Below are 23,550 nucleotides of genomic sequence, written 5' to 3'. Positions count from 1 at the left end.
AGTTTGTTTCCCACCAGGACCTCAGAGCCTTTTCTACAGACCTGTCAGTCAGTCATTCCCTAGAATACATGTAATTAGTTTTTCCCATGTAATTGGCTTTGCATTTGCTTCAGGAGGTTCCTATCAACCCATTTCTTCAGCCTGTCAAAAGCCCTCTGAATAGCAGGGCTCCCCTCCTGTAACATTAGGCAGTGCCCTCGGTTTGCTGTCACCCAGAGTCCTGCTAAGGCTGCCTTTCGTCCCACTGACCGTTACTGTTATCACTAAACACTCTGAGTCTCAGCATTGATCCCTGAGGAGTGTCGCTCATGACCAGTCACTGCATTCAACAACAGCCTGGCCTGTTTTTCTAGTACCTTGTCCTAACCCTGTGGCTCTGAAAACTTAGTGCTCAGCTCGATAGTAAAGACCTCTACTGGAATGAAAGAATACAGGGATTAAATGAGTCATGCACTCAATATTTTAGAATACTGAAGTGGTAGAAAGGCAAGTAAGCAGCAAGAACATGAAGAGCTAGGTACTAACAGAAGTAAATTCTGGGCTGATATCAAGTTTACGGTGGCTGATCTCTTAACTTACAAGTAATGCACTTAGGCTTTAGGATTAGTTAGGGTTTTAGACATACTCCTGTCCTTTGAGATTCCTGTTGATTACAGGCCATCGCTCGATGTGTCAGCCTGTTTTCAATCCCATTCTCAATTTTTTAGTTGCCCGTGTGTACTTTAAGAGATCTGAGGAAACTTCAGGTGTGAATAGACCCATTCTTGACAGTATAACAATAGCTTTCATACACCATCGATTTTTTTTAAAAAAATTTATTCATCTCAATACATTCATTCTTATTCTTTTTAATGTAAGACAAACCCATTGTTTTTCCTTAAACAAATTAAAATGTACCTAAAACTTCTCAATGGAAATATTTCAATCATATTCACCAAATGGAAGATATCCAATCAGGAAAAGTTACCCAAACAGTTAAAGTTAGCCAAAATTAAAAGAAAATATAACGGCATTTTAAAAAATTACATGTGAGGTATCATTCTTTCTTGGCTGCATTTCTGTTTTTGCCAAGAGGAGGAGGAAAGTGATTCCAGGCTTTCCACAGGAATATAAAGTTGCCTGAGCTACAAAATGCACTTTAAAATTCCTTAGTTTCTTGGTTATTTCACTACATCAGAAACTAATATTATCTCTTCATTTTCAGATGTTATTGTCTGAATTTTGCTCTCCATCAGCTGAAGGGAAAATAAAAACTTCTATTAGTTTTATACATGTTAGGTTAGCATATACTTATGCATAATACTGAGAGTTTTTAAACTTTTGTTACATATTTTATAGAGATATTTTGCTGCTTTTTTTCTTAGCTGATAACCTTTCCTTAGCTGGACATAACAGTGAAATTTCAGCAACTTTGTAATGCTGTCATGGACAGGGAGGACGTGTTTTTCTCCAGTGCACCACACAGGTTACCCCAGATCATCGCAAATGAATTCACTCTCTACAACTACCTGGCAGGAGGTTGTAGCGAGGTGTGTGTGGGTCTCTTCTCCCAGGTAACAAGTGATACGACAAGAGGAAATGGCCTCAAGTTGCACCAGGGGAGGTTTAGATCGGATATTAGGAAAAATTTCTTCACTGAAAGGGTTGTCAAGCATTGGAACAGGCTGCCCAGGGAAGTGGTAGAGTCACCATCCTTGGAGGTACTTAAAAAGGTGTTTAGATGTGGCACTTAGGGACATGGATTAGTGGCGGACTTGGCAGTGCTGGGTTAAAGGTCTTTTCCAACCTAAGCAATTCTATAATTCTATGAATTCATACAAAAGGATTAACTTCACTAAGGTATGAAAGTAGATGAATACACATTGGCCTGAAGTTTAGGTAATTGAACAGACCATGAGAAATTACTGGACGTAACTTGATCAACTGCTGGACAGGAAAAGGGTGCAAGTGAGATGCTGGTCCTTATGCTGGTCTGGTCAAATGCTCTGTGTGACCACTGCAGTATGTCCTGTTACCTTATAAAACCCTATTTTGAACTGTTTTCTGTGTCACCCTGTTTTCTATCCTGTGTGTGTGTCTTGTTAGCAAACTTCCTTGAAGCTGGACTAGTGGATGAGTAGGAGAGGCCTGCACCTGGAGACACCCAAGGTAAGAGATGGTAACCTAGCGGGGAGAACCAGCATATGAACGTAGAGATCAGTTGTGAGGAACTTGCAAATTTATGGTTGTTGTGAATGAAGTGAATGAGTGTGTACACACGTCTCACTGGCAAATTTCAGCCCTGCTCAGCTGGAGGGGAGCAGGAGGACTGGCATGTCTGTGACCCTATTTATGTGACTGCTGCTGGTGTTGAAGTGGTATTGGTAAAGGCACCTGTGGTGGCATTTGTAGCTGGTTGCATTAGTGTCCTCTGTGTGTGTTGTACATGTGTGTGCCTCATGTTGGGAAAATGCACAGCCTTTGCTGCTGTCTGGACCTACCAATGGGAGCATCAGTCCCTGCACCTGTGAGACCGGGATGGGAGAAACTCCCTGGTTCTGGAAGAGCACTACATTTACTTCCCTTAAAGAACTTGCCTGCTGATTTTTCTCTTGTTATTCCTCAAAATATGGCAGAGTTATCCTCTGTGTTAAGTTCCTTATAATTTAAAAAATACCTGCAGTAGAGTCTTACATACTTTTCACATAACGAATGTAAAATAGGAAGAGAACATACCTCTGGATTTGTATCAGGCAGTCCATTAAATGCATTTTTTGGCCCTGGGATTTGTGGAAATGCTGCTTCCCAACAGCTAGTCCTGGAGATCAAGAGGGATGAAATAGAAAAGAAGAATTAAGTAAGCGTCATGTGTCAAAACAATTGCACCCTTGAACCAGCTCTTGTCTTCCACTGCCAGCATAGAAAAGAAATGAAAAATATGCATGATCTCAACACAGAATGAACACATATCAAGAAAACAATAAGAATTTGGATGGTAATAGTTTCATTTTTGGTTAAGGATTCACTAGTTGTTATTTTCTTCTTTGAAAGGAAAAGGAATTTGTCCTGCTCTTTAAGTCACTACAACCAGTGACAAGTGGGTATAAAATTTTTAACAAGTTGGAGGAACAGTATCTTCTCTGAATTACTGTCTATTTCTATACAAAGTGCGTGAAACGGCAGAATATCCATTTTCTTTCTGTTTTGCTTACATGTTTTATTTCAAGAAGCAAGCTGCTTAGCTTATGTGCTTTCAGATACTTTCATTTTGCTAGAACTATTCTAGTAAACGTTGCAAAATCTTTATAGGTAAGTACAGTCAACCTGAGTGTTTGCAATAAATTCAGCAGTTCAAGAAATCGGAAAACCTATTGCATAGACAGTCTAGATGGCAAATATTCTGAGCAGCTGTACTGTTAATATAAGTAATAGCATGTAATTGCTTTCCTTGCCATGTTGACAGAAGGGACCCTTGAAAAAGTTGTGTGGATCAGCCAGGGAGGCACTTTGGGCATCAAGATTATAGTACTTGCCTCAGGATCACTCATTTGGATTGATTTCTACTACAGTGTGAGTGAAAACATTTTATACAGAGACACCTCTACTTTATTTAAGAACTGCAGATATATTTCACACAACCACAAAAAATAAAATAAATGCATAAATTAAATTTACCTTTTGCAGAACAAAATTGTGATGATTGCCATTAAGAGTGTCACAGCTGCTACCACAAGTAAAATCCATACTGAAGAAGAAATAATTTCTTCATTTCCTGAAAGAGAAAAGTCATAAAGTATTATTGTTAATGAAGATGAATAGATGCACAGCTGTGTCAAACGTCTGCGCTGGTGACTGACTGATGAATGTCAGTCTGAAAGGTTTCACTTGGTATAAAAATCAACTCTTTAGCACCTTAGCTGCAATGTCTACTGGAATGGACTAGCACTGAGCCTGTTTGTCCATCCCCTGCAGTAAGCAGGTGTCACTTCAGCTGCAAATGTAACTTTTTGTATTTATTTCCAGTGTTGGAGTGTAAAGACATTTATTAAGTCTCTTCTTCCTCTTTGTAGTGTGGAGTAAAACAAAATGTTAGCCAATCCTTTATATATCTGTGTGTCCATCGGTATGCAGCAGTGTGTGAGGTAGACTGGACATCGCTGTGGGGAGAGCAGCCCGAGGCATGGATTTGTTCTTACCAAACTCAACGGGCACACTCCACTCCCCCCAGGTTGGGCTCACGAGGCAGGTACTGCCAGCTGCTCTCATTTTCAAGTGGTGCTTCTTTCTTGCATTGGATCTATGCAATGTGTGACTACTTCCCCCTTCCTAAAAACAAAGCAAAGCTGAGTTGTTTTTCTTTGTTATATGTCTAGGTGTTGATAATATTCAAGTGTCGTTTACCAGTGAAACTTCTACGAGGCTATGGGAGCATTGCTTGTAAAAGTAGGCTGCTGTTCCAGAGCAAAAAATAAACATATTCATGTTCTTTATGTATAAAAACGTATGCATCTGTGTATCTAAAAAAACCCCGTCAGTAAACTTTTTAAATTTAGAAGTTTTTAGTCTTTTACATCATATCTTGTAACTTCTTATTATATAGTTTGATTTACTGACAATTTCCCTCAGCACACTGACAGACACAGAAAAATATCTTGAATTGTCTCATTTCATTACTGCTAGGATTGAGTGATTTGAGGAGTAAACTGTATGCACCTCACCTTCCTCAGTGTTTGCATTACGACTTTTCAGGAATAGCATAACTATCCAGCCAAATCTGAAAAATAAGTAGAGGACTGCAATACTTAGCGTTACTAGAATTTGCTGAAATGTATTTGCTCTTGGAGACTTTCAGGATAGAGGTGGGATGTGCAAGCTGCACAGGTTAGAAGGAGGTGCAGCATACCTGGAGGGCAGCCTCCATCCCAAAGGGATTTTGTAGTCTTTGTTTTTCATAAACAAAATTATATTCCTAGAAGATGATTCCTCTTTGTCTCTTTTCTCTGCTGTCAGTGATGTGTAACTTCAAATTCTGTTCCAAATAGTTGAGGGGGAGAGTGGACAATATAATAAAAAAACGGAAGGTTTTTCAAAATACTTGCAAAATAGTAATAGAGTTCTGCCCTTGAATGTATAATAAATAACATGTCATGATAATTTAGCAATTTGACCCGTTAATGGAATTTCTAAATAAGGATCTCATAAAGCATAGGGCATTGAACGCATACTGATTTAAAGGCATTGGCATACTATTTACTTTTCACAAATGACTATGAAAATAACATGTATTGCTGATTAACAGGACAAGCAGACTTACTTGTATAGAAGCGTATATGGGTTTTCCCTCAGGATTATCCTGTAAATTGAGAAAACAAACATGATTCTTTTGGTTGCTTGTTTTGTGTTAACATAATAAGTCATTTTTATTTACTGTCCCCTTTTCTGCATTACTCTTTCTTATCTACTTAACAGTTTGTTCAGAAGAACTGGTAGTTTATCTACCGTTTAGTATCTAATATATAGTTAATCTCAAAGGCCAAGTTTACATAGTGACTAATTCTTCTAAGGAAAAGTATTTGTTTTCCTTACCACCAGAGTTGAGAAATAAATTTTATTCCAGATTGGTGATAAAACTGAAGTACAAGGAAACCAGACCTGAATGAAAACTGTAACTTTATTCTTACAGACACTAAGAAAAAAACTAATCTGTGAAATAAACTTTTTTAGTTTACATCTACTGTTTATATTTTACAATAGATGTCTCTATATTTAATTGCAAATTCTGTGTTAATATTGTTTCCTTTTTCCTCAGATGAAAATATTCAGGACTGACATGGATTCACAGATATTTTAAGCTGCTCTCCAGCTAAATACAGTAAAGTTCACTCATGTCTTCTGAATAGCCTTAATGACTGCAATGTAATGCAGTGACCACACACAACTAATGACTGTGGACTGTATCAACTCCATTAGCCTGCCAGAGTTATGCAATTTTTTAATTATTTTGAATTTTGTATTACTCAATTTTAAACCAAAAAGAACTTTATCCAAACTTGTTTTATGAAACAACTGCATGCATGCTCATGTGGCACCTGAACCTGAATTTGCAAAGCATGTTGTTGTACAGGACAGCTTCTAGAATCTGTAAACAAGCTAGGTTAAGCACAGGAATCCATCTAGGAGGAAGTGCAACAATATAGTCTCCCTTTTTTTGTGTTTATGCTGAAATAATACATGAGAAATCAAAACAACGAGTCATGAATGACTTCAGAAAGTGGATTCCAGAAGGACAGGTGGTCTTTTGCAAATTCTGGAGGAACACATGTGTGAAAAGGCACTGCGTTTCAAAAAAAATGAAGGAGACAGTGTGTGTGATAATTAAAAAGAGACTCCCTGCTGCAGGGGATGGTGGCACCAATCTTCTCACCTGACCTGAAGGAGGAGGTCTGCTGCTTGCCTGGGGCCAGGACCCCAGATGCTGCAGGACTGCCAGACTTGTCTGGCCATTGAGCTATTGACCCTTCCTGCTCTCCTGTGTGGGCACCAATGATATGGCTGGGGTAACCAGGATGGTCTTGAGGGTGGTTGCAGAGAGCTGGGAGGATGGTGAAGGGCAGGAAGCCCAGATGGTGTCTCCTCAGGCCTTTCAGTGAGAGGGAAAGGCTTGAGCAGAACTGCAGTCATCCAGCAGGTCAACTCCTGTCTGAGAGGCTGGTGTCATAGCCAGGGCTTTGGCTTCTATGACCTTGGGACCCTTTTTGAGAAACAGGGACTACTGAGCAGGAGTGGGATGCATCTCACCAAGTGTAGGAATGTAGGAATGGAGTCAGGAAAGACAAAGCTCAGCTGGAGTTAAGGCTGGTGAGGGAGGTGAACCCAAGAAAGGTTTTTATGAGTGCACTGGCAGCAAAAGGGAGGTTAAGGAGAATGCAGGCCTGTTGGGACACTGGAAAGGCTGAAGTATTTGGTTCCTATTTAGCTCAGTTTTCACTGTTAAGGTTTGTCCTCGGGTTTCCCAGACATCCTGATCTATAAAGCCTTAACTTAAAACATCACTGGAGGAGAAACCAAGAGCCTCAACAAATTTAATTTATTGGTGTCAGACATGAAAAAATGTGATTGAAATTATGTTACTCATGGTATTACCTTTTTGTTTTTGTTTGCTCCCAATCCAAGTAATTTCCAATTGTGAAAATAAAGTTTAAAGGCTGACTAATACAATATATGTTGGTCATAGTATATTAGTAAAACAATACAAGTTTATACCTGGCAATAGTAATGCAATAAATTTTACAACACTGTAGTTGCTGGATCTTGACGTGAAAATTGCTAATAATTATTACAAAAATTCTAGGCAATTCAGGCTGTATGTGAATTGAATATTCTTTGTAAACTGAATATTAGTTGTATTAGAAGACATTAAGAAGTATGTATTACTTTACTGCGATGCACTTTGATTCCAATGTCACACAGAGCTTTCTAGAAGCTTTCTTTGCTGCAACGGCCAAGGGATTCAGGGAAGTAATGCAGTTTTGTATCAGTTAGGTGGGCTTGCAAGAAAACTTATCCATGAAATAGCGAGCCCGACCTAGACTACGCTCCCGATAGCAGCAATCTAGGGAGTGCCCTCAGTCAGCCACTAGGCGGCCAAGTCTGGTTGTAAAACAGGCAGCTTTTTCCTTTGTAGTCACTGTCTGCCACCTTGTGGTCATTGGACGCAATTCTGCCAGAGGGCGAGCGGAGCACAGCAATCTCACCTCTTTCCTATGGCTGCAAAAAGACTTGTAAAGCCAAGGTCCGAATTGGACTTTCAGTCGTTTAAATAGTTCTTTCAGCAATCTGTGATTACTCTGCCTTTCTGCTGTCTCTCACATTTATTTCCCTTTTATTGAACATTATACAGCTTCAATTTTTGGACCAACAGGTGTGTTGCTTATATAAGATGTCTGGATGAGCTATTTACATTTCATATATAGCAAAATTTCATTCACGTTGATCAACTCATACTTGCTAAGTGGATGCACATTTCTCCATTGGGTATTTACAGCCCAGCTCTGCCCTTTCACAGAGCAGCAGTCGCTGGAAGGTCACTTAATCCTGGACAGATCTAACAGGTCTTAGTGAAAGAAGGGCCTTTTCTGAGTTTTGCCACAGCCAAAGCTGTGATATGTTGAAATCCTGATTAACCACACTTCTCCCCTTAGTTCCACACAGTCACAGTAACCGTCATCCAGTGTATCTCCAGCAATACCTCACCCGGGGAACAAGGATAAAAAAAATATGGTGCAATATGGCATAACAGGGTGCTTGAAAGGCACAGCCACAAAGGAGTATGGTGCTATCTTATGAAGAAGGGTAACCATACAAGAGAGCCTGATTTTTATCTTTAATCATGCATATTGGTAAATGCAAACACATGTACTAATGTTAAATGTAGGTGAAGAAATACCTCTTACCTTATACTTTATGTTGATTTCATATTTAAAACACTTGTCTTGGTTAGAGTGATTTATTTGGGGTCGTTGCCACTGGATTATGCAATCATTTTTAATTTCATCACAATTGACAGTGATATTTGATGGAGGCATGAGATTTTCTGAAATTATATAACCAAGAATTCAAATAATTTAAATCACTTGATCTCTTTTTGCTTTGATAAAAGAGAGTGCAATTGCAAGTAACATCTCTATGAAGAAAGATATTATTTTGTATCTATTTTTCTTAGCAACTCTGTTAGAAATAATCAAAAGACCAAAGTTCTTTAAATCTTTTCCTCGGGATCAGAAAAATACAGGGACTAAGCCAGGGAAGGTGACTTAGGAGCATACAAAGATACAAGTTCCATCCATTTACTAGACTAAGAAGGTAGAGTCCTGTCTTCTTTTGTAAGGCTGCTTCTACTGCAGAAGAACAAGCTGATTTTCACCCTAATGTAAGAAATCCAAAGATCATTTATTTCTTCAGGCCTCCTCACATGATGCTTTTGTGACATGAAAGTGTTGCTTGCTTGGTGTTGTGAACTATGCACTTTATTCCCTCTTTCCACAAAATTATCCATACACTTATGAGAAAGATGCTTCAGCTTTAAGAATCTAGCCAACTCCTTCACGTATCTTCCCTCATTTCATAGATGTGAGCAAAAAGATGAGGACCTTTACATTTTCATCATTGCCAAGGACTTGATTATTGTAACAGCAGAGGATAGTTACTTATGACAGAAAGGGTGATAAAAGATTGATGGGAAAGCTTAGTTTCATCTATACTATTTTACATCAATCTTTAGAGACAGGCATGGCTTATTTCTGATGGGCTATTTAGTCAAAGAACAGTCTTGTTTCCCCTTGAGTTGACGCTCGGTAGAGTTGATGCTCAAGAAGGAAGCTTAATTCCTCCTTATAGAAAGAATGAAGCCTTGTTTGACCATCTTTTTGGAGACAATACCAAAATCAGTGGGACTTTGCCAAAAAGGCTTTGCTACAGTAGAAGTAATTGCACAGGATGCTTCCAAGCAGAGCGCCGCATGTGAAAGAGCACAGGAAAAAATGGGGTATTTTGTACGTATATTGATTTCGTTAATGAAGGGTATGGTCTTGGCATATGCTGTCCCCACTGGCAATGAGAAGCAATCATGCTCAGATGAACTTTTGAAAAGTCTCCTCTGTTGAAAGGTCTTTGGCCCTTATTGGAAGGCTAGCAGGGGGAAGTACAATTTCTTAAGTCCTGGGGACCTTTCTGGCGGAAAACCTAAAACCAATAAGGGTAGTTTGCTAAATAATATAAGGAAAGCTGTAGCTGTGGAGCTTTCTTGTTTAATTTCCCTCATTGCCCTTTTGCTTGGGGAATAGATTTTCTTGAAGAGGCCACAGTCTTATTTTGTCTACTGAGACAGGGCACTTAGTTCCTTCTCAAGGATAAATGCTCTACTACCCTCATAAAATAATGAAAATAAAGCAGAAAGAAATTTTTACTTACCAATTTTATACAATTGAATGTACTCATCATAGAACTGGATCAGGGAGTCCTTGCTAGACCCATTCACCAGGAAATAAGCTTTATTAACATCTATCCTCACATTTTGGAATCTACATCCCGTGTTTCTGCCATTTTCATCTGTAATGTAAAGCTCACATTCCATTGCATCATCATACCTGTAGACAGCAAGGCATTTTAGTTAGACATGGGCAGCGTGACATGTTGAATGAGAACTCAGACTTCCCTAGCTCAAGCAGATCTACTTACCTCGAGTTCTGCCAGTAGAGGAAGTACTGAGTGTCTTCTGGAGCATCCCTGCCTGCCTGCCACGTGCAGTTCATGAGGGAAACGTTATAAATCACACAGGAGAAGTTTTCAATGGCTGACCCATTTATGCCTGCAAACACAGGAATGTCCGTGATGAGGAAAAATCATGTGACTGGATCCAGGCTGGAGGGTCTTGGTACATGCTTAGATATGTTAGACACCTGTGACTGCAGCTGGTTATTGCTTGGGTTAGGAATTACTTGCTTCATTTTAGGGAGTAACATTGGAAGATATTTTCACTGACAGATTCAATGAGTAATTTGTCATGGATAAATCCTCCAAAGATATGATAGCTGCATCTGATAAAGTAAGTCTCAGGGGAGCCTACACTGCTCTAGTACAGGCTGACAGCTGAAGTGCATACCCCTGTGCTTTCAATTGTTCCTGTTCAAAAGGAGACTGGTGCCACGATGCCACAAAGCAAAACAGTCACCTATCATCCTTCTGTACCCTGCCATAGCATTTCTATTTGAGGGATGTTCTTCAGTGCCCTGTCAAATGAGTGGATAGCATGAGGAGGGTCCCTGTGGACTCCAAAGAAGGACAGAAAGGGAAGTGCAGAGTTGTGAACTTTTTCAAGACCTCAGGGAGGTGTAAATGTAAACTTGTGAGGTGTTTGTACTCTGCAGTGATACCTTCTTCCACCTGGGATTGACATGAGGAATCTTCTGATCACAAACATTTCAATTTACTTCTTAACGCCCAGCCTCAAGAAAACCCAATAAGGAAACTAAACATACACTTTAAAAGGAAGGATGATTTATCCATCCTTTTATAAAGAATTATCAAGTATTTTGAGCTTGATGATGCAGGAAGCTGTGCTGTTTAGTACATGCCAACTCCATGTTGCTTAAATGAGCAGATCTTGTACTTCATTCTCTTAACAGTCTTATATATATTACCCCCCTCATACAAAGAGGAGTAAATGTTCTCAGACCTTCCATTGTTGTGGATGGGACACTGCAAAGGCTTGGGCATTACATCATGAGATATGCGGTGACAAAATTCAAGATGTCACAGATTTCTCAATGAAGAATTTCAAAACTACAGCCACAAATGTGTTTCACTTGAATTTTTAAAGACATTCAAATGCAGTCAATAAAATATTAGCATGAACAGTTAAAAGAGAATTAGTAATTAAAAAGATGGCACCAAGTAAGGTGGCAACTGCAGACTGAAAAATTGCTGAGCTAGTTGTAGGAAACTCCTTTTCTTATCATAAGGCTGTGAACGAGAAACTGTTCATCCTAGAGGAAACAAATAAATTAAGGGATGAATGGTTTCAGTTTTTCTTTTACCCCCAGGCCATTGGAAGTAGGCAAATCCTTTCCCAAAGTCTAGCATATTACCTTGAGGAATATATCTGCATACGGTTGAGTATGTGCCATTCATGTTCACAGCTGTGACAGAAAAGCTTGCTCCATTGTGCAGAGGAGGTGCTGTATTTCCAAATGTGCACTTCATGTCCTCTGCCTGAAAAATGTCATGCAGAAGGTTTACTTTTTAGTTTTTCATCTATTGGTTTACGCAGTGCTGCTCCCTGTAGAAACTGCTTTAGCTTGTGCTTGATTTGTAACAGTGGGACTACTGTGAAGTGAGTAATGTAGATACTGATGTCTTCTCAGGTTTGAGAACTCTTTTCCCAGAAGCTTTGGGTAATGAACTTCCACCACTGTAAGGTGAAGAGTTCAGTGCTTCCCTCCAGAAAATCTCATGGAAGTGTTAGGAATAGCAGTTCCTCCCCTCCTTCTACCCATAGTCCACCAAATCAGTTGAACTGCCTCAAAATAGAGCATATGTGGTTTCATAAGGGTCAACAGATGGCTGTAATATGCTTTGTACTCCTTTGAAAGACAAAGTGAGATACCTCACAAATGAATGCCTAGGCAAGGAGCTGGCTTGAGATTCATCTCCATGAACATCAGTTTTCTAAAAACTAGCATCTAAGTCATGTAGGTGCCTTGTCTATGCAGTGATGAATGAAGGCACCAACAGTGGAATGTAAGATGCATGGGATACACTGCCTTCAGAGCTTAGAGGACTATAACTTCCATGCTTAGATAGTTGAAATGAGGATGACGTGAATCTACTCAATTCTGTGATTACTTGAACAGGTGGTATAAATGCATGAAGTTATCACAGGAGTCCCCACATGTCAGAATTTTCTAGATACTGCCTACAGAAGTTTACCATAGATGTAGTATACATCTTGCTTGACACAGTAGTGTAGTGTAAAATGCTCGCTTGCTCTCTATTTATGCGAAATAGAGCGCCAAAACCAATACCTTCCTTTTACAGTTCCTGCTCCTGAAACAACTTCATTTTGGACAGAACCTACCCAGTCAGATGCACAAGAAATATTTGGCAAATGGGTGGAGACAACTTTGAACTCTACAGGAAGAAAATTTAGCTAAGGCAGAAGTGATACATGTACAGGGATAATCCCAAGAGGACAGCTTCATGACTTGCTTCAAACTATCTGTGCAGTTTGTAAAGGCCAGTGAAAAAGAAAACTATTTTGGTTAAAAAACATAGTAGCTGCAAAACAGGAAATGCTTAGCTTGCTGTCTTCTCTTCATAGGTATGGAAACCAGACTAAATCAGAAGCAGAATTTGTCTTTTCATAAAGTTATGACATTTCTCAAGTAATCCATTTACACAAGATCTGAGTTCTAGATCTCCTGTCTGTAATCAAAAGTTTGGATCTGAATTGGTGCTGAAGTTTAGGTCTGGAATTTGTCAAGGAATGTGAAAAATAGTAATAAGAGCTTCTACTGGTGCATTGGTCAGAAAAGAAAGATTAAAGAAAGTGTACTGTCCCTCATAAATGAGACAGGAGGACTAGTGACAACTGACATGGAGAAGGCTGAGGAACTCCATAAATTTTTGCCTTAGTGTTCACTGGCAACCACTCTTCCCACATGTCTCAAGTCCCCGAATCTCAAGGCAGGGACTGGGGGAATGAAGTTCTTTCCATCATAAGAAAGATCATGTTTGAGACCACCTGAAGAACCTGAACATACAGAAGTCCATGGGATCCAACAAGATGCTTCCTACAGTCCTGAGAGAATTAGCTGATGTAGTTGTCAAGTCACTCCATCATATTTAAAGAGTCATGGCAGTCAGATGAAGTACCAGTGGCTGGAGAAAAGTGAATATCACACCCATTTTTACAAATGGTCATAAGGAAGATCCTGGGAACTACTGACCAGTCAGCTTCACCTCCATGCCTGGTAGTCATGCAACAGATCCTCCATGAGGTTATGTTGAAGCATACAGAGAACAGGGAGGTGATCAGAGACAGCGAACATGGCATCACTAAGGTCAAGTTCTGCCTGAGTAAGCTAATTCTTCTCTTCAATGGAGGACTGCATTAGGGTAAGAGCAACATATATCATCTACCTGGATTTCTGTAAGATCTTTGGCATGGTCCCACACAGCATCCTTGCCTCTGAAATGGACAGGTATGGGTTTGACAATCAGGCTGCTAGATGATAAGGAACTGGCTGGATATGCACATCCAAAGATTTACAGTTGTCAATGGCCTGCTGTCCACGTGGAAACCGGTAACAAGTGGTGTCCCTCAGGGGTCTGTAATGGGACCAGTACTATTTGACATCTTCATCAATGGCATAGACAGTGGGATAGAGTGCGCCCTCAGCACGTTTGTAGATGGCACCAAGCTGAGTGGGGCAGCTGATTTGCTGGAGGGAAGGGACGCCATCCAGAGGGACCCTGACAGGCTGGAGGAACAGGCCCATGCAAACCTCATGAAATTCGACCAGGCCAAGTGCAACGTCCTGCACGTGGGTTGGGGCAGTCCCCTGAACCAATACAGGCTGGGGGATGAACGGGTTGAGAGCAGCTCTGCAGCGAGGAACTTAAGGATACTGGCAGGCAAAAAATTGGACATGAGCCGGCAACGTGCACTCACAGCCCAGAAATCCAGTCACCTCCTGGGCTGCATAAGCACAAGTGTGGCCAGCAGGTCGCGGAAGGTGATTCTCCCCCTCTACCCTACTCTCATGAGACCCCACGTGAGGTACTGCGTCCAGCTCTGGGGTTCCCAGTACAAGACAGACCAAGACCTGTTTGAGGGGTTCCAGAGGAGGGCCACAAGAGTGGTCAGAAGGCTGGAACCTCTCTCCTCTGAAGGGAGGCTGAGAGAGTTAGGGTGGTTCAGCCTGGAGACGAGCAGGCTCTGAGGAGACTTTGTTGTGGCCTTTCAATGCATAAAGGGAGCTTCTAAGGAAGACCGAGAGACACTTCTTACCAGGGTCTGTAGTGACAGGGCAAAGGGCACTGGTTTTAAACTGAAAGAGAGTCGATTTAGATTGGACATAAGGAAGACATTTTTTATGATGAAGGTGGTGGGGCACTGGCACAGGTTGGCCAGAGAAGTTGTGTGTGCCCCATCATTAGAAGTGTTCAAGGTCAGGTTGGATGTGTCTTTGAGCAACTTGATCAACTGAAAGATGTCCCTGTTCATGGCAAGGGGGTTGAACTAGATCTTTCATTTCTTTTACCACCCAAACCATTTTATGACTGCATGAACCTGCCTGCCCCTCAGAAACCACTCCAGAAATATTTTGTCTTTACAGGCTTCTGTGTCCTAGCAGTCAGCCCTGAACAAGCATATCATTGCATCTCCAATGCCCCTGAATGCTTATGTCTTGTTTTTAGGTAAGTCAGTAAGGACCCATGTATCTAATTAAATCTGTCCTTTGTACTTAAAAAATTCTTTTCTGAACAGCTATACATGCCTCTCACAAAAGTTCCTCTGAAACTAGGAAAAGAGGCAATTTTACACTTCAGTCTCATCAAGGCACTGATTCCACAAAGACCTCTGAAGGTGAGTTTCACAAGAACAGCCAGAGTGGTTGGGTATGCCTCAGTACCATGATAGGTCTCAACAAATCTAGAAAACACTGCTAAAACACAATCTTGTTCTTAACATGGATACTTTTTTCAGTTACTGGAGGATATGAAAGAAAAAGAAGAAAGTGTAATGATGTGTCTTTTAAAACTTTACATAGCAAATTTACCATTACAGTCATGGAAAAATCTCCTGCAGTCACTGAACACCAGTCCTCAGTGAAATTCATGCTGCTCATCCAATTCAGTTCCATTTTCCACTGATCCAGCATCAAATTTCTGATAGGTGAGTCTGGCATTTCCACTGCAAGTGTCACATAACAGGATCAGTAAGGTGCAGGACTGATTCCCAGATTTTTGGGTGCAGAGGTTACTACCTAGCACATCTAAGACAAGGAAAATTAAGCACAGCAACCCCTAATGAGAAGCACATTACACTTCACTTCAGAGGATTGCCCTATGGAAGTGTTCTACTCACAGTCTGTGCAGTGCCAGCCAGCACACAACTGGGTGATCAGCAACATCCACTGGGTCGTGGAGATGAGTGCACGAGGAGCCACCATCTCTTCCTTCTTGGAGAGAGAGAACAGTGAAACTTGCTCAAGGTGAAGGATGCCAGTGTGAACCACTCTACCCTGAATTTGTGTAGTTTGACTTGCTCGTATGTCTGCTTCTACACCATCTGGCCATGTTTCTGTTTTTATGGGAGGCAAGATTAGACAGGCTTCTCAAGCAGTCACAAAAATGTTCAAATAAACAGTAACAAAGTAAAAGAAGTTGCCCTTTTCTGTAACGAAAAAATTTGTGTGATGATTTGTAAAGCTCGTGATCTCAAGGGCACTTCATAAAACTTACATACATGCGTTTGGCAACTGCTACTTTAAGGTCTAAAGTTTATTTATCTGTCTGCTATATACAAAAGTTAGGATGAATAGACTTCAAGGGGGTGGGTAAACCGCTGCAAATAGAAAATATCAAAATGGGTCACAGCGTTATCAATCAGTCCAAGTTACCCAATGGTGAATATAGTAAGTTTGGTGAAGGTATTAGTTTATGTACTTTCAAGAAAGTTTTTGAGTACGTACTTGTGGATCTAGGAGTGGTGTCCAACTTACAAATCCAGTACCAAACCCAGTAAGAAAATCAAAACTGTGACTAGGACCTTTCTTAGCAGACAGTAGGTACTTCATCTGCAAAAAACTTCTTTCAACTTAGCACCATTTATTGCTCTGACAGCTTTTTAGGTTTTGCCTGGGACATCACCCCTCCAGCTCTGGACTTTCTAGAGTCTCAGTGAATACCTCAGCAAACAAAATAGTTGGAAAGATAAAGATGGACCTACCTTCATTTTCAGAATGTCTTTATCTGGTTTACCTTTCTATCATAGACTTCAGGCTCAGAGGAGATAGGAAGACTCAGATTTTAAGTGATAGCATGCCTATAAATAGGGCTGTCTCCCTTGCAGACTGTGTTTTGGGAACTGTCGTGCCATCGGAAGTGTTGCAAGATATGATGTTCATCACTTCCCTCCTGATTCTTACCAAATTAGAGTAATTGCACAGCTCTTGATTTCATAGAACAGGAACAAGCCGTTAGCCGGTTAAATTTTCCTTTCTGCTGTAGAGAGTCCACTGGTGCTTGAGAATCCAGCGAGTGCATAAAAAACTTTTATTTTACAGGTATTTCTCTCTAGATCTAAATAATACTGAGCAGTACAAAGTATCTCTCAATACAAACCATCTCTGGGGGTTGGGAGCTGTGGGGGCTCCCCGTGGTGGGTCAGGGTGGGATCTGGCAGCCAGGGCCCATCCCACCCCCAGCCAGGAGCAGCCAGGGGCACCAGGGGTGCTGACATGGGGTCCTGGGCCCTGGGCAGGGTGGGTGAGCCTTGGAGGGCTGGGCAGGGATGCTCTGTGGGGGCACTCAGGAAGATGACAATGCAAATTGTGAAAGTTCCTTAAGCCTGTGGATAAAGATGACTTCAAATCTTGGATATGAAGTCTTCAAATAAGATATATCACTCTAGGGCCTGCTGCTGAGCATTTGATACCTTCTCTGGTCACAGCTGTGCATTTTCTGAAGGAAAGTGTTCTTCTCAATAGTACATCAAAAGCTCCCTTATACCCTGAAAGGCTTTTCTTCATGGAATACAATGTAATTTACTTAATATGCAGATCTATAATCCTTGTGAAGTAATTTCATTTCTTCACATGTTGAAATTGAATCATCCTTAGAAAACATGACATTTTTCAAACAGCAAGATATGTCAACATTTTCCTCTTGAAAACAGACAGATCTGTTCTGCTGGAATTAAAAACTTGTAGGAAAGAGAACCACCCATGTGATTCTCTACCACTGCCAGCCCACTATATTTGGAAAAAGTCATCTGCTGCCCAACATGCTTCCAGGATGCTCCCTGATTCACCTTCATCAAAATCCCAAGGTCATTCCTACCCTTCTGCTTCTTTATTGACATATGGAGCGATATAACCATATCAGGAGTAATACATATACCAGCTATTCACACATAAAAAAGATATATAGTTATGTCAAAAAGGGAAAGTGAAAGATAATGCCACGCCAACTGTCTTCAGGGACAAAGAGGACTCACTTTCTAGAGACCCAGAAATGCCTAGGATCACGAGTATTTCTGCTTCCTAGATTCCTGCTAGAGTGTGAGATTGATGACTGATGGGCTATAAATGGACCATAATTTCCCACATTTATTCTCTTCTGTTGATTGTAAACGTGAATGATGTAAACTGAGTTGTTACTGAGACCAGGCAACACTCCAAAGTGGATCTCTGACCTGCTTTCTTCTCCGCAACTCATACAATATAAAGAGAACAGGTGTAGCACAGCAAGTCTACTTATTGTATATTGTAACTTTCTGCCTGCAAAAGTATTTTCTACAAAAATAAAAACTGAACCAGCTTCATTTCTGCTTACATGCAGTACTACAAGCACAGAGCAAGACATGAACTGAAAAACAATGTATTGATGCACTGTGGCTGTGTTTATGCATTTTATCGAGTCTGTTAGTAACTTGGTATTGGTTGAGGAGATGAACAACTCACCTTGAGCATCCAGAACTTAAAAAGCTCGCCATTCCTAGAAACAGTAATCAAGAGAGAATCAACAGTCTGGTCTGGTCTTTTGTACTTTCAGAGGGAAAGGTCTAAGGCAATGGTAGCTTTATCATGACCAGTTAATTGGAGTTCACTTTCTTCATATGGTAGGAGAGAATAAAAATATGACAAAGTTTTTCTGAAGCATAGTTATGAAGCAAATAGTGGGAATGAGGAGCAAATAAGAAAAGGTGGATATTCTACTAAAAAGCAAATTTAGTTCTAGAAAAACTATTTGATAAGAATCACTATGACTACTCCTATCACATTAAAGATGTCAACAGACAAAGCAACTGAAAGTTTACACTTCAGGTCTGGGCTCATGGTAGTCATTTAGAGGAAATGTCCATTCTCAGGTTTCATTGTACTTCCAAATTAAAGAAATTCCACACTTACCCATGTAGGTATTTTCTGAACACTTGCTGTGCTGTAAAGGTGGAAGAAAGGACTTCAGACTACAAAGAATGAACCCCTCTACACTTCATTATGTCTTCATCTTTGGAAGAAAGCACTCATTTTTGTGGTGGTAATGGGCTACATTTCATGGAGAAGGGATGGGGGGAGGGAGTGCTCAGGGTAATAAAATCAGAGCCACAGGAAATGTCGCAGACAATCAAACAGGGTTCTGGAAAAAGAAGGAAGACAGAGTTTTTGTGCGTCTGTCTTTCTCCTTTCCCCCAGCCTCTCAGCTCCCTTGGTTTGAATCCTCCAGTAGGTGAGTTCCCAGAGCATTAAGCAGTCTCCCCCACTACAGCAGCAGCCAGAAACTAGGAGCTCTGCTCACCCACTGGTGCCTCACGCTGCAGGAGTGAAGAAGGGAGGGAGCTGAGGTGAGCCATGCAGCCCAGAGATCTGGCTGGGGCAAGGAAGGCTGGGATCAGTTGCACCCAAGTTGCATTTACTGGTCTTGCGCTGCTTTAGGGATAGTGTTTAAGGGCAGCTTTGCTGTGAGGGGGCTGTAGTTCCACAGTTACATTGAGATTTCTTGGCACAAGCAGTTGGACCACAAGGCTTTGCCCCCCTGACAGCTGTGGCTGCATTGCTGGGCAGCGTCTGTATCTGAGACACTCTTTCATCACACTGTTTAGTGTTGATGCAGTAGGATGTTGACTGACCTGACCAATTGGGCTTTTTCTCTGCCTAAATCTGATCCTGGGAAATGATGTCAACTTCCAGCTTTTGAGTCATCCCAATCATGCATCTTACAGTGAGTGGACAAGGGCAAACACATCTGTCCAGTGCTGGGTTCTCTTTCTCCACTTGAAGTCTCACAACTTTGTGGCTACTTGTGCACCACCCAGGCAATGCCTCACTCTAAACAACTTCTGAGCCTGTAGAGCAGGCAGCAGAGAAGTGTGCTTTCTGGTGCTCTCTCAGATTGTACACCTCTAACGCAAAGAGGAAGTCTCGGGTTTGAGGTTTTGGGGTTTGGGTAGTTTTTGTTTTTAAACTGGAATATACTGCAGGAGAACAGTCTAAACAGCCCACAAGGGCAGTGGAGTCACCACAGACAAAGGAACCATCCTACCAGGGGATTTCTTTACTTATCTATATTTAGGGAAAGTCCTCACTTGAGGCTTTCAAAATTGCAAACAAAACAAACAAACAAACAAACAAACAAATAAATAAAAAGTGAAACTGGTGCTATTAATGGTGTTACCAAAGGCTGTTTTCTTTTAGAGGTCAGAAAACTAGTGCTGAGTGTCCTTGCTATGATCCAGGAACTGGAAGAGAAATGAGGAGAAAGAGAGAGAGAACAGAAAGCCAGAGGCACTGGGCTGTTTACAAACTTTTGGCTCTACAGGGAGTAAAGTCATTGCAGGAACAGGATTAAAACCAACCTTTCTTAAAAGCCACAAAAGCCTGGAGAATAATTTACCATTCCAACAATAATAGGAGGGCTCACTGCTTGGGTATTTTGCTATGCCGGTGTGTTACAGCTTTTGTGTAGACTGCAAAAATATAAATGGGAGACATGACCCTCTTTTTGGTCCTTGCAGCAAGAACTTCCTAGTTTTTAACAAATCTCTTTCTCCACAGAACAGAGGAACAGCCAAGGAGACCAGGCTAAAGGACTTCTGTCTGTATGAACATCCAAGCCACACAGTTAGAAGGTTATATAGCCTGACCATCCTTGCACATTGAGTGTTATCTCGAGTCTTTGCCCAGGCATGGGAAAGGAATACCTTAAACACCCTGATACACCCACCTCCACTGTTTCATGGATAGGATTTCTGGTGTTCTCATCAGGGTGCTGGTAGTGAACAAGTTCTCTGAATGGCTTTGCAGTTTCACCAGTTTTCATCGTGAAAGCAATGGGGGTGTAAGTGCACGAATGGCCATGATCAACTGTGAATGAAGCGGGATGGAGAGGCCCATAAGCAGACCTTGTCTGTTTAGTTCCCCTTAGATTAAAGTTAGCTTTGGCTTTAGTTGGCCACTTCTGATGCACATGCTCTTATCTTTAGCCAGTTATAACTTAAACAGAAGGCTCCTGCTCTGGTTGTTTTAAAAAGCTATTAAAAATAAATTGTTGATTAAAACTTATTTAGAAACACAGAATCATAGAAAGATTGGGTTTCAAAGGTGGCTTCTTGGAGGTAATCTGTTCTAGTGGAATTTTATGACCCTGAGAGAACTTTATCTACCATGAGAGGTTTTCAGCCATCTGAGATGACTTTAACCATCCTGAGATCTGCTGGAAGGGCAAAATAGCAGGGTACAAGCCAGTCAGGAGAATTACAAGAGGTTGCTGGCAAAAATATTTTGATACAGATGCTGGACAAGATGACTGCAGGAGGTACTCAGCCAGATCTGCAACTCCTCAAAGAAGAACTGATCACAGATGTGACAGTCATTGACAGTCTTGACTGCAAGCATCTTGAAGAGGTGGACTTTAAGGTCCTAAGAGAAAGAAGGAAGGCAAATAGCATGCTATATACATTGGATATCATGAGAGCAGACTTCAGCTTGCTCAGGGCAGTATAGGATCTGAGATCTAGTGCTCTGACCATTTCTCAGCTCTTAACTGAGACACCGGCAGTAATTCAGAGACTTCCACTATGGATGTCCTGAACTCCCACCAACAGCTTGGGTTTTGCTTCCAGCACCTCTTTCCTGTTCTTTCCTGTGTCTTGGATACCATGATGCATACCACAGGTCATCCCTTGCAGTACCAAGTAACCTCTCTAAATGGCTCATGATGTCTTCCACCTTTGCTTTGAAATGCAATCTACTATGCCAGAGGTGTTCTCACATGCCTCATAGACCCAGGTGTCTGTGCCCTTTGCCATCGCTTCCTGCCTCTTGACCTTGTAGATCTGGCTGAAGGGCAGACCTCAAAGGGTTATAGTGAATGGGGCTACATCTGGTTGGCAACCAGTCACCAGCAGGGCTCCTCAGGGCTCAATGCTAGAGTCAGTTCAGTTCAAATATTTATAAACAATTAGGATGCAGGAGTTGAATGCACCATTAGCAAGTTTGCTGATGATACCAGACTGGGAGGTGCTGTTGACGTTTGCAAAGGGATCTAGATAGATTGGAACATTGGGCAATGATTAATGGGATGAAATTTAACAAGTCCAAATGCCAGATTCTGCACCTAGGATGGAATAACATCAGACACAAGTATAAACTGGGAGAGGAGTGGCTGGAGAGCAGCCCTGCAGAAAGGGATCTGGGGGTGCTGTTGCCAGCAGGATCACTAGGAGCCAGTAGTGCCCTGGCAGCCAAGAGGGCAAACCGCACCCTGGGGTGCATCAAACACAGCATAACCAGCCGAAAGAAGCAGTTACCCCGCTGTATTCAGCATTGGTGTGGCCTCACCTTGAATATTGTGGGCAGTTCTGGGCCCCACAGTTTAAGAAGGGTGTGAAAGCCCTTGAATGCATCCGTAGGAGGACAACAAAGCCGATGAAAAGGCTGGGAGGCATGTCCTGTTAGGAGTGGCTAAGAACTTTGGGCTTGCCTAGTTTGGAGACAAGAAGGCTGAGGGGTGACCTCGTTGCTCTCTACAGCTTCCTGAGGAGGGGACATGGAGAGGGAGATGCTGAGCCCTTCTCCCTGGGAACCAGTGATAGGATAGGTGGGAATGGTTCAAAGCTGTCAGGGGTGATTTAGGCTGGACATTATGAAGCATTTCTTTACCAAGAGGGTGGTCAAACACTGGAACAGGCTTCCTGGAGAGGTGGTCAATACCCCAAGTCTGTCAGTGTTTAAAAGGCATTTAGACAATGCCCTTAACTATGTGCTTTAACTTTTGGTCAGCCCTGAAGTGGTCAGGCAGTTGGACTAGGTGGTAGTTGCAGGTCCCTTCCAACTGTAATTATTCTATTCTAGTCTATTCTAGTCTAGTCTAGTCTAGTCTAGTCTAGTCTAGTCTTTCTAGTCTAGTCTAGTCTGGTCTGGTCTGGTCTGGTCTGGTCTGATCTGGTCTGGTCTATATTTCCTCTGCTGCAGGACGTCCCTTGGTGCCTCTCTGCTGGAGCTCAGTTCACAGTATGGGCTGGCTCAAAGCATGTTTCCCTCCAGCCAGGGCTCTGCTCCAGACTAAACTGAAATTCCCACAGGAAACTCTGGTTTAATAATAACTAACTCTGGCTTCTCAGTTTAGGGGCCACCATACTGAGTTTTTTCACCTAGCACAGTCTTTTCTTAACCTCAGCAGCACCTCTTCTGTCTTGCAGGAATTCAGTTTGCCAGAACATGCAAATCACTTGAGACATTCCCCTATGCAACAGTCTGTCCTATTTTTCTTCTTTTCTGGCAGAAGTGCAGAAACAAAGATCAAACCAATTTCAGAAGTTGTTTTAGCAGCCTCATGTAAAGCTTTGGAAAAGGTCTTCAGGAATAGAGTTGCCTAGTAGGCACAGGTGAACTTTGTATATTCTGTAGAGACACTCTTCAAATAAGGCCGATGTGTAGAAAAAACAGATCATTTGTAACAGCAGTATTAGAGAACTCAGCTGTTGTGACCATGTAGCCCTGTAATATGGTATTGCCATTGCTAGCACCAGGCCGTAAGCTTTGTAATAAGTTTGTAAGGCCTCAGGGCTGGAGTTTGTTAGGCTTGTTCTGCTTGAACTTTTCTTGGCCTGTTTGTAGTTTCGTTTGACCAGGTGTCCATGGCTAACTTGTTTTACTTTTGCTTCTGTTTATATGGTACCACCAAAGTTCTACAACTCTAATGCATTGATACAATGTAGGTCTGGATGACAGTAGAGGCCTTAGAAATAGAGACACTGGATCAGGCATAGAAGAGGTGTAGAGGCAT

At 41.6% G+C, this 23,550-nt stretch overlaps 1 protein-coding gene across 5 annotated transcripts; it reads right to left on the bottom strand.

Moving 5' to 3' along the window:
- Nucleotides 1–797: 797 nt before the first annotated feature.
- On the bottom strand, nucleotides 798–22,564 carry LOC308058865 (granulocyte-macrophage colony-stimulating factor receptor subunit alpha-like). 5 transcript variants are annotated; one of them, XM_080375344.1, is made up of 13 exons: nucleotides 20,158–22,564; nucleotides 16,493–18,903; nucleotides 15,629–15,722; nucleotides 15,321–15,454; nucleotides 11,625–11,748; nucleotides 10,216–10,345; nucleotides 9,949–10,124; nucleotides 8,433–8,572; nucleotides 5,294–5,332; nucleotides 4,176–4,305; nucleotides 3,655–3,751; nucleotides 2,716–2,797; nucleotides 798–1,235 (listed from the first exon to the last, which is right to left on the bottom strand). In XM_080375344.1, the coding sequence occupies exons 2-13, from the start codon at nucleotides 16,496–16,498 to the stop codon at nucleotides 1,161–1,163; spliced, it is 1,227 nt and encodes a 408-aa protein (XP_080231470.1). In that variant the 5' UTR covers nucleotides 16,499–18,903; nucleotides 20,158–22,564; the 3' UTR covers nucleotides 798–1,160. The 5 variants fall into 5 exon arrangements, with proteins under 5 accessions (XP_080231470.1, XP_080231471.1, XP_080231469.1 ...); XM_080375345.1 differs by having other exon boundaries at nucleotides 15,629–15,844; nucleotides 16,493–22,564; XM_080375343.1 differs by having other exon boundaries at nucleotides 16,493–22,564.
- Between the last annotated feature and the right edge of the window lie 986 nt (nucleotides 22,565–23,550).

The sequence above is a fragment of the Falco punctatus genome (assembly GCF_963210335.1).
Source record: "Falco punctatus genome assembly, chromosome: 2".
NCBI classification, from domain to species: domain Eukaryota; kingdom Metazoa; phylum Chordata; class Aves; order Falconiformes; family Falconidae; genus Falco; species Falco punctatus.
Note: the sequence above shows the minus strand (reverse complement) of the source record. Positions and strands in the feature narration are given on the sequence as shown.